General features: G+C 49.0%; 1 protein-coding gene across 2 annotated transcripts in view; it reads right to left on the bottom strand.

Annotated features, from left to right (window-relative positions):
• The window catches only part of LOC140199600 (myosin light chain kinase, smooth muscle-like), a 356,925-nt gene that overhangs the window by 158,131 nt on the left and 186,080 nt on the right, over positions 1-12,714 (bottom strand). For both annotated transcript variants that reach the window (XM_072261938.1, XM_072261940.1), the window contains exons 9-10: positions 7,812-8,015; positions 54-188 (exon numbers count right to left, since the gene is read on the bottom strand). In XM_072261938.1, the coding sequence (XP_072118039.1) occupies positions 54-188; positions 7,812-8,015 (339 nt within the window). The remainder of the gene's footprint in view (positions 1-53; positions 189-7,811; positions 8,016-12,714) is intronic.

The following is a 12,714-nucleotide window of genomic DNA, read 5'->3' as shown; positions in this document are numbered from 1 at the left end:
CTGAACGGTTACAAAATACTGCTTCGATTTTATTCTAAATATGTTTCTCTTACCATTGACAAGCCAAGTGATCCGCGGTTGAGACTTGCTATCCACAGAGCATTCCAGCACAAAATCCTGGCCCTCACTCACAGTGCAATCTTTCAGTTTGCTTGTGAAAACTGGTGGCATCTCCTTGGCCCTGGAGCCTTGAATTGATTAATCAAAGTAATCCATCATTAAGGTGTGTATAAATTTTCTTCATGCAAAAATTATAGGTACATATAGCTAAGACTTTTGCACAGTACACTAACAGTTTTATGTACTGCACAGTATATAGAATGGATTACTTCACCTGGTCCCTCAGTGCCACCTCCCTGAATAAGGAGGATAGGGCGCCACAGCAGTGCCTTCACTTCCTGAGGAGATTGAGACAAGCGAGCTTGCCCACCCCCCACCCCCATCTTAATTGACTTTTTACAGGATCGCCATTGAAAGCATCCTGACATCTGCATCACCATCTGGTATGAGAGCACTCGAGCAGAAGTTCCTACAAAGGACTGTGAAACAGCCGTGGGGATTCTCCCTACCATCCATCCAGGACAGTTATCAGAAATGCAGTGCACGCAGGGCCCTTAGTATTATCAAGGACCCACCCACCCATCCAGCATCCTCTTTAACTTTCTACCATCAGGCAGGAGACTCCGATGCATAAAGACAAGAATGGTCAGGATGGGAAATCAACGTTTCCTCAGGCCATCAGGCTTCTGAACTCTCTGCTGCATCGAATTCAAAGCGTCACCGGTTAATCTGTTCTGTACCTTACAATATTTAAATTTATGTGCTTTATTTTGTTTAGTTACGTGTAATTCATTTGTAGATTTTATTCTTACTTTCCTAAGTTACTGTGTGTTATCTGTACTACTGTGCTTTACACCCTGGTCTGAAGAAACATTATTTTGTTTGATGGTATACATGTATATAGTTAAATGACAATAAACTTGACTGTACTGCTGCTGCAAAAGAAAAAAAAATATATTTTATGACACACGTGAGTGACAATAAACCCGATTCTGATATGGGTCTCTATTGTGGACTGAGAGTGGGAAGGAGGCAGGGAGAAGGAAATCATGGTTGGGAAAAGAGGAACAGAGAGGGGAGGGTGTAGGAAGAACCAGAAGGATGTTCTGTAATGGTCAATAAACCAATTGCGTGGAATCAAATTGCTTTGTCTGGTGACTCTGGGCTGGGTGTTTCTGCCACTCCCTGCCCTTGGCACTTCTTCTCTGTCAGCTGTCACACACACCCCTCCCTTCCGCCCTCGTCATTCCCAACATCATTTGCTCCCACCAGATTTACACATTCTCTCTCCGCTCCACATCAACAAATACCGGACTGTGTTAGAGTATTAGGCACCCTAGCTCTATGCCAGAAATGAAAGCGACATTGACTCATTAATCCACCTGACAAGGGTGTACAGCAGGGGCATCGGGAAGTCATTTGGACTGGAAAAGTGCAGCAGAGTGACAGTGAAAAGAGGCAAACTCAACAAGACTGACGGAGCGAGATACCTGGAGGTCACATACCAGATGTACAGGACAGCTATGAATACCTGGGGATCCTGCAGGAAGCCACGACGAGGACACAAGAAAGTCTGCAACATCCAGGTACCTCCAAAGAGTGAGATAGGTCTTAAAAAGCCAGCTGAATGGGAAGAGCAAGATCAAAGCCATCAACACATTCACCCTACCAGTCATCAGATACCCAGCCACAACAGTCTGCTGGCCAATGAACAAACTGGAAGCCACTGACATCGAGACCCAGAAACTACTAATAATACATGAAGGATTCCATCCAAAGTCCATTGCCGAGCGACTGTTCTCGCCAGAATAAGGACTTGGAGGTGTCAAGGCCACAGTCCTGGAACAAATCTGAAACATCCATGAGTATGTCAGGAAGATGACTCCTAAGACGACCTCTTAGGAGAATACCTCAGACAGCAGGCAGGGGATATAGAGATGGAAGCGGGTGAAGCAGAGCCAGAGGACCAGAGGCCACGGCAGGACAAGACACTGCATGGGATGTATCATCACCAGATATCAGAGGCGGCTGACATAAGAAAATCCAACCAGTGGCTGGAAATGACAGGGCTGACAGTCAGCACGGAGACACTGCTCATGGCTGCACCAGAACAGGCGCTGAGCACACGAGCAATAGAGCAGGGGTCTATCACACCAGACAAGACCTGAGATGCAGACTCTGCAAGGAATCCGCTGAAACCGTCCAGCACGTAGTAGCAAGGTGCAAGATGCAAGCAGGGGCAGAATACACTGAACGGCACTGCCAAGTTGCAGGAATTATGTACAGGAACATCTGCACTGAGTATGGATTGGACATTCCCAAATCCAAATGGGAAACACCTGAGAAGGTAATGGAGAATGACAGAGCTAAGATCCTGTGGGGCTTCCAAATACAGACTGATGAGCAGGTACTGGCCAAACAACCAGACATAGTGATATTGGACAAAGAACAGAAGAGAGCAATAGTAATAGCAGTCCTGAATGACAGTAACATCAGGATGAGTATTCTTACTTTCTTCTTCTTACTTTTTAACTTACGTTATTTTCTGTATTTTTTTTTCACGGTAACACGTTGAAGCTGCACCCTCTCTAACATCCTGGTAGAGACAGTTTTATTTGGGCTTTTAGCACTGGAAATAGTTACATCCCGACACACGGGACAGAAGCAAGGTCGCATTGTGTATGCCAGGGACCAGCTGTTTGCGCTAATGCCGGCTGGTTTAGCGAGCAGAGCGGTGGACACCCCTGCTGAAATCTGGAGGAAAACACATGGAGGATGCAGAGGGGGATCACAAAGTTGAGGAAAGAGGACCGGGTGGAGAGAACAGAGACTTATGGAGAAGAGGAGTTTGGTGGGTAATAAAATGGACGAGTTCACGGCGCTGGCCAGGAGTCAGAGAACATTTCGAGAGTGCAGTGTTATGTGTTTTACTGAAACGTGGCTGCACGAGGACATACCTGATCAAAACTTTTCCATGGACGGCTTCCAGACCGTTCTGGCTGACCGGAAGTGCACTGAGAGCGGTAAGCGTAAAGGAGTTGGGTGCTTACTGTTCTGGTTAACAACAGATGGTGCAATCCGGGTCATATTACGATCGAGGAACGTGTTTGTAGACCGGATATTGAACTTATTACTGTTGGACTTCGGCCACATTCCACCGAGATACAACACTGGGCAGCACGGGAGGTCGTTCCTGCCTGTGGCCATCGAACTTGCAGCTCCTCCCGTGGAGGGTCAGACACCCTGAGACAATAGACTGGTCCTGGACTTATTTTCCATCTGGCATAGTTTGCATTTTGTTGTTTGATTGTTTGTGGTTTTTGTATTGCTATATTTACGCTCTATTCTTGGTTGGTGCTGCAGTAACAAAACCCAATTTCCCTCGGGATTAATAAAGTATATCTATCTATCTATCTAGAAGCTGGAGAAATACCAGGGCTTGAAAGACCGGATAGAAAGAATCTGGAAGGTTAAAGTTCGAGTAATCCCAGTGGTGATAGGACCATTTGGCTGTAACACCAGGCTCCAACAAATCCTGGGAACAACATCTGAGATCTCGGTCCAGAAGAGCGTACCCTAGGAACAGCAAAGATACTGTGCTATACCCGCAAGCTCCCAGGCCTCTGGTAGAGGACCTGAGATTGAGGGGAAAATACACATACGCACCACCTGTAAGGGGCAAGAAAAATGATAAGTACAACATACATGTGCCTCGGACTTTTGCACAATACTGTAGTTGTTGCACATAAATTACTGATGCGACTGATATTGGAGAAAATGCATACTTGCTACATTCCTGTACTATTTTAATGCAGGGTAAACCATTTAAAATATTTAATATTCTTCAGAAGAGATAAGGAGCAAAAATTTGGAAAGGCTGCAGAAACAGTCGACCAGGATGCTGTCTGGATTAGAGGGTATGAGTTATAAGGAGAGGTTGGACAAAATTGAGTTGTTCTTCTAAGATGTTGGAGGCCAATGGGAGATCTGAGGGAGTTCTTTTTACAATTATTAGATACTTAAGGTAGACAGTCAGAATCATTTTCCCAGGGTAGAAATACAAAACACCAGAAGACGCTCTTTTAAATTGTGAAGGGCAAGTTAATTCACTCAACTTTACTTGCCCCATCAATGAAACGTTCCCACAATCAATAAACTCCTTTCAAGGACTCTTCATCTCATGTTCAAGATATTTATTGCTGATTTATTATTATTATTTTTTTCTTTTTGTATTTGCACAGTTTGTTGTCTTCTGCATTCTGGTTGAAAGCCCAAGTCGAGCGGTCTTTCATTGATTCTGTTATGGTTATTATTCTATAGTTTTATTGAGTATGCCAGCAGGAAAATGAATCTCAAGGTTGGAAATGGCATTGTACAGAATATGTTTTTTGATAATAAATTTACTTTGAACTTTGATTTACACAGAGAGTGGTAGGAGCCTGGAGTGAGTTACCAGGGGTAGGAGTGGAAACAGGCAGTTTGATGGCATTTAAGAGGCTTTTAGATACTCCTGAATATGTAGGGAATAGAGGGATATCAATGATACTCAGCAGGAGGACATTTAGTATAACTCAGTATTAAGATCGGCACAACACTATGGGCTAATTGGCCTGTCCAGAGTTGTTCCGTTCTAAGAAATCTGGTCAGCCTGAACAGATGCTGGTGACCATTTACCGCTGCGCCATAGAGAGCATCTTAACATACTGCATCTCTGTGTGGTATCTCAGTTGTACAGCAGCTGATAGGAAAGCACTTCAGCAGGTCGTCTCTAGCGCACGGAAGATCATCGGGACACAGCTCCCAGCCCTGGAGGATACCTACAGCTCTCGCTGCCTAAGGAAAGCTACAAGCATCTTTAAGGACAATACACACCCATGCAATCATCTGTTTGAACTTCTTTCATCTGGCAGACATTATAAGATTTTCCATGCCCGCACTTCCAGACTGAAAAATAGCTTTTTCCCCAGAGCTATAATTGATCTGAACCAATCGATCAAGCATCACCCATAAATTGGTTACATTGCTACTTTAGTACTGATTTTACGGCTGTCATGCATCTGAGCTGTGCTTTTGTTTTGCTGGACGTTGCTTATACTGGCTGGTTACTTGATTTTATTTATTGTTTACTTATTTTATTTGCTGTTTTATAGCATTGAGTGCGAGAGTTGCAAACTCATTTCCGCTGTATTGGTGCATGACAAATTGTACTATGCAATGACAATAAAGGTATTTCATTTCATGACAAGACATTAATGATCCTTGGACGTTACACTGAATGTTTAGTTAAATCGAACACAATCCTTTTGGCACTCAAGCTGAGGAGTTCGAACTGCATTTCTCTGAAAGGACAATTTGCTTCTCACCATTGCAAAGAACAAAATTAAGATGTAGAGAGCCCACCATTGATGAGAAGAATGATGGGAATCCCTGAAGAATTTCCAAGTGCAGAGGCCTACCGGCTCATTCCAGACCTAATGAAAATACCAGGGAACACTAGTTGGAAGTTCCTTATGGTTGTAGGGCCATTGGCTCGTTCCACACTCTCATGGCCCTCTGAGTGAAGAAGTTACCTCACGTTCCCCTTAAACTTTTCACCTTTCACCGTTAATCCATGACCTATGGTTGTAGTCCCACCGAACTTCAGTGGAAAAAGCCTGTTTGCATTTACCTATCTGTACACCTCATAATTTTGTATACCTCTGTCAAATCTCCTCTCAATATCAGAATCAGAATCAGTATTAATATCACCGGCATATGTAGTGAAATTTGTAACTTTGTGACTGCAGTACAATGCAGTACACAACAATATAGAATAAATAAATAAATCAATTACAGTAAATATATACATGTATGTTAAATAGCTAAATTCAAAATAGTGCAAAAACAGAAATAGTTTGAAAAAATGTGGAGGTAATGTTCACGGGTTCAATGTCCATTTAGGAATCAAATGGCAGAGGGGAAGAGGCTGTTCCTGAATCGCTGAGTGTGTGTCTTCAGGCTTCTGTACCTCCTACCTGACAGTAACAATGAGGAGTGGGCACGTCCTGGAAGATGGAGGTCCCATCTTCTATGTTCCAAGGAATAAAGTCCTAATCTCTACAATCTTTCAATATCCTCCAGGCCCTGCAACATCCTTGTAAATTTTCTCTGTATTCTTTCAACCTTATTTACATCTTTCCTGTAGGTAGGTGATCAAAATTGCACACAACACTCCAAATTAGGCCTCACAAATGTTTCCTACAACTTCAATATAACACCCCATCTCCTGCACTCAATACTTTGAATTATGAAGGCCAATGAGACAAGAGCTTTCTTTATGACCCCATCTACCTGTGATTCCTCTTTCAATGAATTATTGACCTGTATTCCCAAATCTCTTTGCTCCACCACACTCCTCAGAGCCCTACCATTCACTGTGTAAGACCTACCCTAGTAAGTCCTACTGAAGTGCAAAACTTCACACTTGTCTGCATTAAGTTCCATCTGCTATCTTTCAGTCCAATTTTCCAGATGGTCCAGGTCCCACTGCAAGCCATGATAGCCTTTCTCACTGTCCACAACACTCCCAGTCTTGCTGTCATCTGCAAATTTGCTGATCCAGTTTACTATATTATCATCCAGATCATTGACATAGATGGCAAACAACAATGGACCCAGCACTGATCCCTGCAGTACTCCACTAGTCACAAGTCTCCAGTCAGAGAGGCAACCATCTACTATCACTCTGGCTTTTCCCACAAAGCCAATGTCTAATCTAATTTACTACCTCATCTTGAATGCCAAGCAACTGAACCTTCTTGATCAACCTCCCATGCAGGACTTTGTCCAAGGTCTTGCTAAAATCCTTGTGGACAACATCCACTCACTTGCCTTCATCAACTTTCTAGTGACTTCCTCAAAAAACTCCATCAGTTTGGTTAGACATGACCTACTATGCACAAAGCCATGCTATCCTTAATCATTCCTTGTCTATCGAAATTCTTATATATCCAATGGCTTAGAATATCTACCAATAACTTTCCCACTACTGATGACAGGCTCACCGGCCCATAAATTCTTGATTTATTTTTAGAGACTTTCTGATACCGTGAAACAACATTGGTTGCCCTCCAACCTTCAGGCACCTTACTTGTCACTAAGGATGATTTAAATATGTCTGCTATGGTCCCAGCAATTTCGGAACTTGCCTTCCACGGGGTCCAAGGGAACACCATGTCAGGCCCTGGGGATTTATCTACCCTAGTTTGCCTCAGCACAGCAAACACCTCCTCCTCTGTAATCTGTATAGAGTCCATGAAGTTGAAGCTGTATTGCCTTACTTCTATAGACTCTGTACCCATTCCTGAGTAAATAACAGATGCAAAAAAAAAATGCATTTAAGACCTCCCCGATCGCTTTTGGCTCTACACATGGACTCCCACTTTGATCTTCGAGTACTTAACATGGGATGCAGGAGCTTATAGAGCAAACTCTTATAGTCTGTTTGAAGGAACAACATGTTTATCAACCCATTAGACACTTATCACAACCTTGAACCTCTTGAAGCAATATTTTGGTCCTTGTCCTTTAGCCGATAACTTACCAGAAAGATTTTAAATGTCATTAATAACTTCCCAGCGTTGGGCTCAAGTTTAGGGTTTCCAGTCTCTCTAATACTACAACCAATTGAGTATAACATTAATCCCTCACACAACATCAGAAACTATATTGAAACAAAAGGCATATTACTTTCATGGGACTAAATTACTTGCCTTTTACAGTCAAAGTCCAGCACCTTGAAACGTGGCCTCTGTTGTTTGATGCTGTACAGCTGTAGGAACCACTATCTGACACACTGATATTGTTAAAGCAAAGATGCTGAACTCCATCCTCTTCATATATTTTAACACCTGGTTTCCCTTGAAGTAAGATTCCGTTTTTCGCCCATTTTACTTCTGGTTTCGGGCTTCCTGTGACTGTAGAACACAAACATCTCATTAAGCAGATAATCACTTATTCCAGTCTTGCATCTCATAGTTCCAGCATTCACTTTTTGATCTCTCACAACTTCTGGTTATTTCAGATTTAACTTGTTTCTTGTTTACATTGACTCCAGAGGTACCTTCTGTTCCCAGGCATTTACTTCCTTCCTCCGGTTGGTCCCATCACTACTGGACTTCTTTCCCCTCTCCATCCTTTGCTGCCACAGCTTAAAATTTCTCTGCCTCGCCTGCTCAGTGTTACCAACTTTTCCTGTTTGTATTTCAAAGATTATAGTTCCAAGTGAAATTATAAATAATGATTTCTAACACCAGCTATGTTCAAGTTGTCTTGGATAATCATTTACATTAGGTTTCAAGCTGACTTTCAAAAGGAAATAAAGCAGGTTTTTTTTATTGTCATGAGGCCTTCAAGCGGAGTGGTCAGCAAGGGAGCATTGAGGAGATAAAGACCATATAACTGTCCTGAGATTATGGAGCTATTGGATAGGATAGTGACCATATCACTAGCTTAAATGATAAAGAGAACTTGCCTGTTCTGCCCTGAGCAAAGGAGGCTGAGAGGTGACAGGATGGAAGTACATCAAGTTATGACGGGCATGGAGAGGACATATAGTAGGGGAGTCCAAAACTAGAAGGCATACGCTTAAAGTGAAAGGAAAGAATTTTAAAGTTCTGAGGACTAATTTTTAAAGAATCGTTGTCATCTGGAATGAGCTGCCACAGGCGATGGTGGAAGTCGGATCAGTACCAACATTTAAGGAGCTTCTAGACAGGTATTTCATAGAGCGATATAGAGTTACTGCAGGCAAGTGAAGTTGGTTGACATAGACACATTGAAGTAAGGGACTTATTTCTCTGTTGTACATCGCTATGACTACAACTTTATTCCTCTGTGACTCTAACACTGCGACTTCTTTTTTGGCAGTTGTGACATTTGCACTGGTTTGTCATCAGCTACTTCAATAAAAAGTGAGCCTTACACACAGATACGATAGGTTCTTTTAAGAGACTCCTGGATAGGGACATGGAGCTTAGAAAAATAGAGGGCTATGGGTAACCCTAGGTAATTTCTAAGGTAAGGACATGTTCGACACAGCTTTGTGGGCCAAAGTCCTGTATTGTGCTGCAGGTTTTCTATGTTTCTATGAAGCTGGGGAGTTGTGTTTGCTTCGGACTGAAACTACGTGAACAATTGTCATGTTGTCTTTATCAAATGCAAGTCATGGCATTACAAACATCCACTATACAGTACTGTGCATGTGTGAGGCACGTTTATAGCCAGGGTGTGTGCCTAAGGCTTTTGCACAGTACTGGAGCAATTTTATGGATTGCACTGTACTGCCACTGCAAAAAAAAAAGCAAATTTCATGACAGAAGTGAGAGATGATAAGCCTGATCCTGACACGTGTCTCCATTGTGGACTGAGAGTGGGAAGGGGGCAGGGAGAGGGGATTGGGAAGGGAGAGGGGAGTGGGAAGGAGGGAGGGAGAGGGTAGTGGGAAGGGGGCAGGGAGAGGAGAGTGGGAAGGAGGGAGGGAGAGGGGAGTGGGAAGGAGGGAGGGAGAGGGGAGTGGGAAGGGGGCAGGGAGAGGGGAGTGGGAAGGGAGAGGGGAGTGGGAAGGAGGGAGGGAGAGGGGAGTGGGAAGGGGAAGGGAGAGGGGGTGGGAAGGGGGAAGGAGAGGGGTTGGGAAGGGGGAGGGAGAGGGGGTAGGAAGGGGGGAGGGAGAGGGAAGTGGGAAGGAGGGAGGGAGAGGGGAGTGGGAAGGAGGGAAGGAGAGGGGAGTGGGAAGGGGGCAGGGAGAAGGGAGTGGGAAGGGGAGGGAGAGGGGAGTGGGAAGGGGACATGGAGAGTGGGAGTGGGAAGGAGGAAGGCAGAGGGGAGTGGGAAGGGGCAGGGAGAGTGGGAAGGGGGCAGGGAGAGGGGAGTGGGAAGGAGGGAGGGAGAGGGGAGTGGGAAGGAGGGAGGGAGAGGAGAGTGGGAATGGGGGCAGGGAGAGTGGGAAGGGGGCAGGGAGAAGGAAGTGGGAAGGGGGCAGGGAGAAGGGAGTGGGAAGGGGGAGGGAGAGGGGAGTGGGAAGGGGGCATGGAGAGTGGGAGTGGGAAGGAGGAAGGGAGAGGGGAATGGGAAGGGGGCAGGGAGAGTGGGAAGGGGGCAGGGAGAGTGGGAAGGGGGAGGGTGAGGGGAGTGGGAAGGAGGGAGGGAGAGGGGAGTGGGAAGAGGGCAGGGAGAGAGGAATGGGAAGGGGGAGGGAGAGGGGAGTGGGAAGACGGAGGGAGAGGGGAGTGGGAAGGGGGCAGGGAGAGTGGGAAGGGGAAGGGGGCAGGGAGAGGGGAGTGGGAAGGAGGGAGGGAGAGGGGAGTGGGAAGGAGGGAGGGAGAGGGGAGTGGGAAGGAGGGAGGGAGAGGGGAGTGGGAAGGGGGTAGGGAGAGTGGGAAGGGGGAGGGAGAGGGGAGTGGGAAGGGAACAGTGAGTGGGGAGTGGAAAGGGGGCAGGGAGAGGGGAGTGGGAAGGAGGGAGGGAGAGGGGAGTGGGAAGGAGGGAGAGAGAGGGGAGTGGGAAAGGGAAGAGAGAGGAGAGTGGGAAGGGGAAGAGAGAGGGGAGTGGGAAGGAGGGAGGGAGAGGGGAGTGGGAAGGGGAAGAGAGAGGGGAGTGGGACTGGGGAGTGGGACTGGGAAGAGAGAGGGGAGTGGGAAGGGGAGGGAGAGGGGAGTAGGAAGGAGGGAGGGAGAGAGGAGTGGGAAGAGGGCAGGGAGAGAGGAATGGGAAGGGGGAGGGAGAGGGGAGTGGGAAGACGGAGGGAGAGGGGAGTGGGAAGGGGGCAGGGAGAGTGGGAAGGGGACAGGGAGAGGGGAGTGGGAAGGAGGAAGGGAGAGGGGAGTGGGAAGGGGGCAGGGAGAGGGGAGTGGGAAGGGGGCAGGGAGAGGGGAGTGGGAAGGGGGCAGGGAGAGTGGGAAGGGGACAGGGAGAGGGGAGTGGGAAGGAGGAAGGGAGAGTGGGAGTGGGAAGGGGGCAGGGAGAGGGGAGTGGGAAGGAGGGAGGGAGAGGGGAGTGGGAAGGAGGGAGGGAGAGGGGAGTGGGAAGGAGGGAGGGAGAGGGGAGTGGGAAGGAGGGAGGGAGAGGGGAGTGGGAAGGGGGTAGGGAGAGTGGGAAGGGGGAGGGAGAGGGGAGTGGGAAGGGAACAGTGAGTGGGGAGTGGGAAGGGGGCAGGGAGAGGGGAGTGGGAAGGAGGGAGGGAGAGGGGAGTGGGAAGGGGGCAGGGAGAGTGGGAAGGGGGCAGGGAGAGGGGAGTGGGAAGGGGGCAGGGAGAGGAGATTGGGAAGGGGGCAGGGAGAGGAGAGTGGGAAGGGGGCAGGGAGAGGAGATTGGGAAGGGGGCAGGGAGAGGGGAGTGGGAAGGGAGAGGGAGACGGGAGTGGGAAGGGGTCAGGGAGAGGGGAGTGGGAAGGGGGAGGGAGAGGAGATTGGGAAGGGGGCAGGGAGAGGAGAGTGAGAAGGAGGGAGGGAGAGGGGAGTGGGAAGGAGGGAGGGAGAGGGGAGTGGGAAGGAGGGAGGGAGAGGGGAGTGGGAAGGAGGGAGGGAGAGGGGAGTGGGAAGGGGGTAGGGAGAGTGGGAAGGGGGAGGGAGAGGGGAGTGGGAAGGGAACAGTGAGTGGGGAGTGGGAAGGGGGCAGGGAGAGGGGAGTGGGAAGGAGGGAGGGAGAGGGGAGTGGGAAGGGGGCAGGGAGAGTGGGAAGGGGGCAGGGAGAGGGGAGTGGGAAGGGGGCAGGGAGAGGAGATTGGGAAGGGGGCAGGGAGAGGAGAGTGGGAAGGGGGCAGGGAGAGGAGATTGGGAAGGGGGCAGGGAGAGGGGAGTGGGAAGGGAGAGGGAGACGGGAGTGGGAAGGGGTCAGGGAGAGGGGAGTGGGAAGGGGGAGGGAGAGGAGATTGGGAAGGGGGCAGGGAGAGGAGAGTGAGAAGGGGGCAGGGAGAGGAGATTGGGAAGGGGGCAGGGAGAGGAGAGTGGGAAGGGGGCAGGGAGAGGGGAGTGGGAAGGGAGAGGGAGACGGGAGTGGGAGGGGGGAGGGAGACGGGAGTGGGAAGGGGTCAGGGAGAGGGGAGTGGGAAGGGGAAGGGAGAGAAGAGTGGGAAGGGGGAGGGTGAGGAGAGTGGGAAGGGGGCAGGGTGAGGAGAGTGGGAAGGGGGCAGGGTGAGGAGAGTGGGAAGGGGGCAGGGAGAGGAGAGTGGGAAGGGGGAGGGAGACGGGAGTGGGAAGGGGGCAGGGAGAGGGGAGTGGGAAGGGGGAGGGAGAGGAGAGTGGGAAGGGGGCAGGGTGAGGAGAGTGGGAATGAGGGAGGGAGAGGGGAGTGGGAAGGAAGGAGGGAAAGGGGAGTGGGAAGGGGCAGGGCGAGTGGGAAGGGGGAGGGTGAGGGGAGTGGGAAGGGGGCAGGGAGAGTGTGAAGGAGGGAGGGAGAGGGGAGTGGGAAGGGGAAGAGAGGGGAGTGGGAAGGGGGAGGGAGAGGGGAGTGGGAAGGAGGGAGGGAGAGGGGAGTGGGAAGGAGGGAGGGAGAGGGGAGTGGGAAGGAGGGAGGGAGAGGGGAGTGGGAAGGAGGGAGGGAGAGGGGAGTGGGAAGGGGCAGGGAGAGGGGCGTGGGAAGGCGGCAGGGAGAGTGGGAAGGGGGCAGGGAGAGGGGAGT

Source organism: Mobula birostris, chromosome 6, assembly GCF_030028105.1.
Source record: "Mobula birostris isolate sMobBir1 chromosome 6, sMobBir1.hap1, whole genome shotgun sequence".
Classification (NCBI taxonomy): Eukaryota; Metazoa; Chordata; class Chondrichthyes; order Myliobatiformes; family Myliobatidae; genus Mobula; species Mobula birostris.
This window is presented reverse-complemented; position numbering and strand designations above follow the sequence as displayed.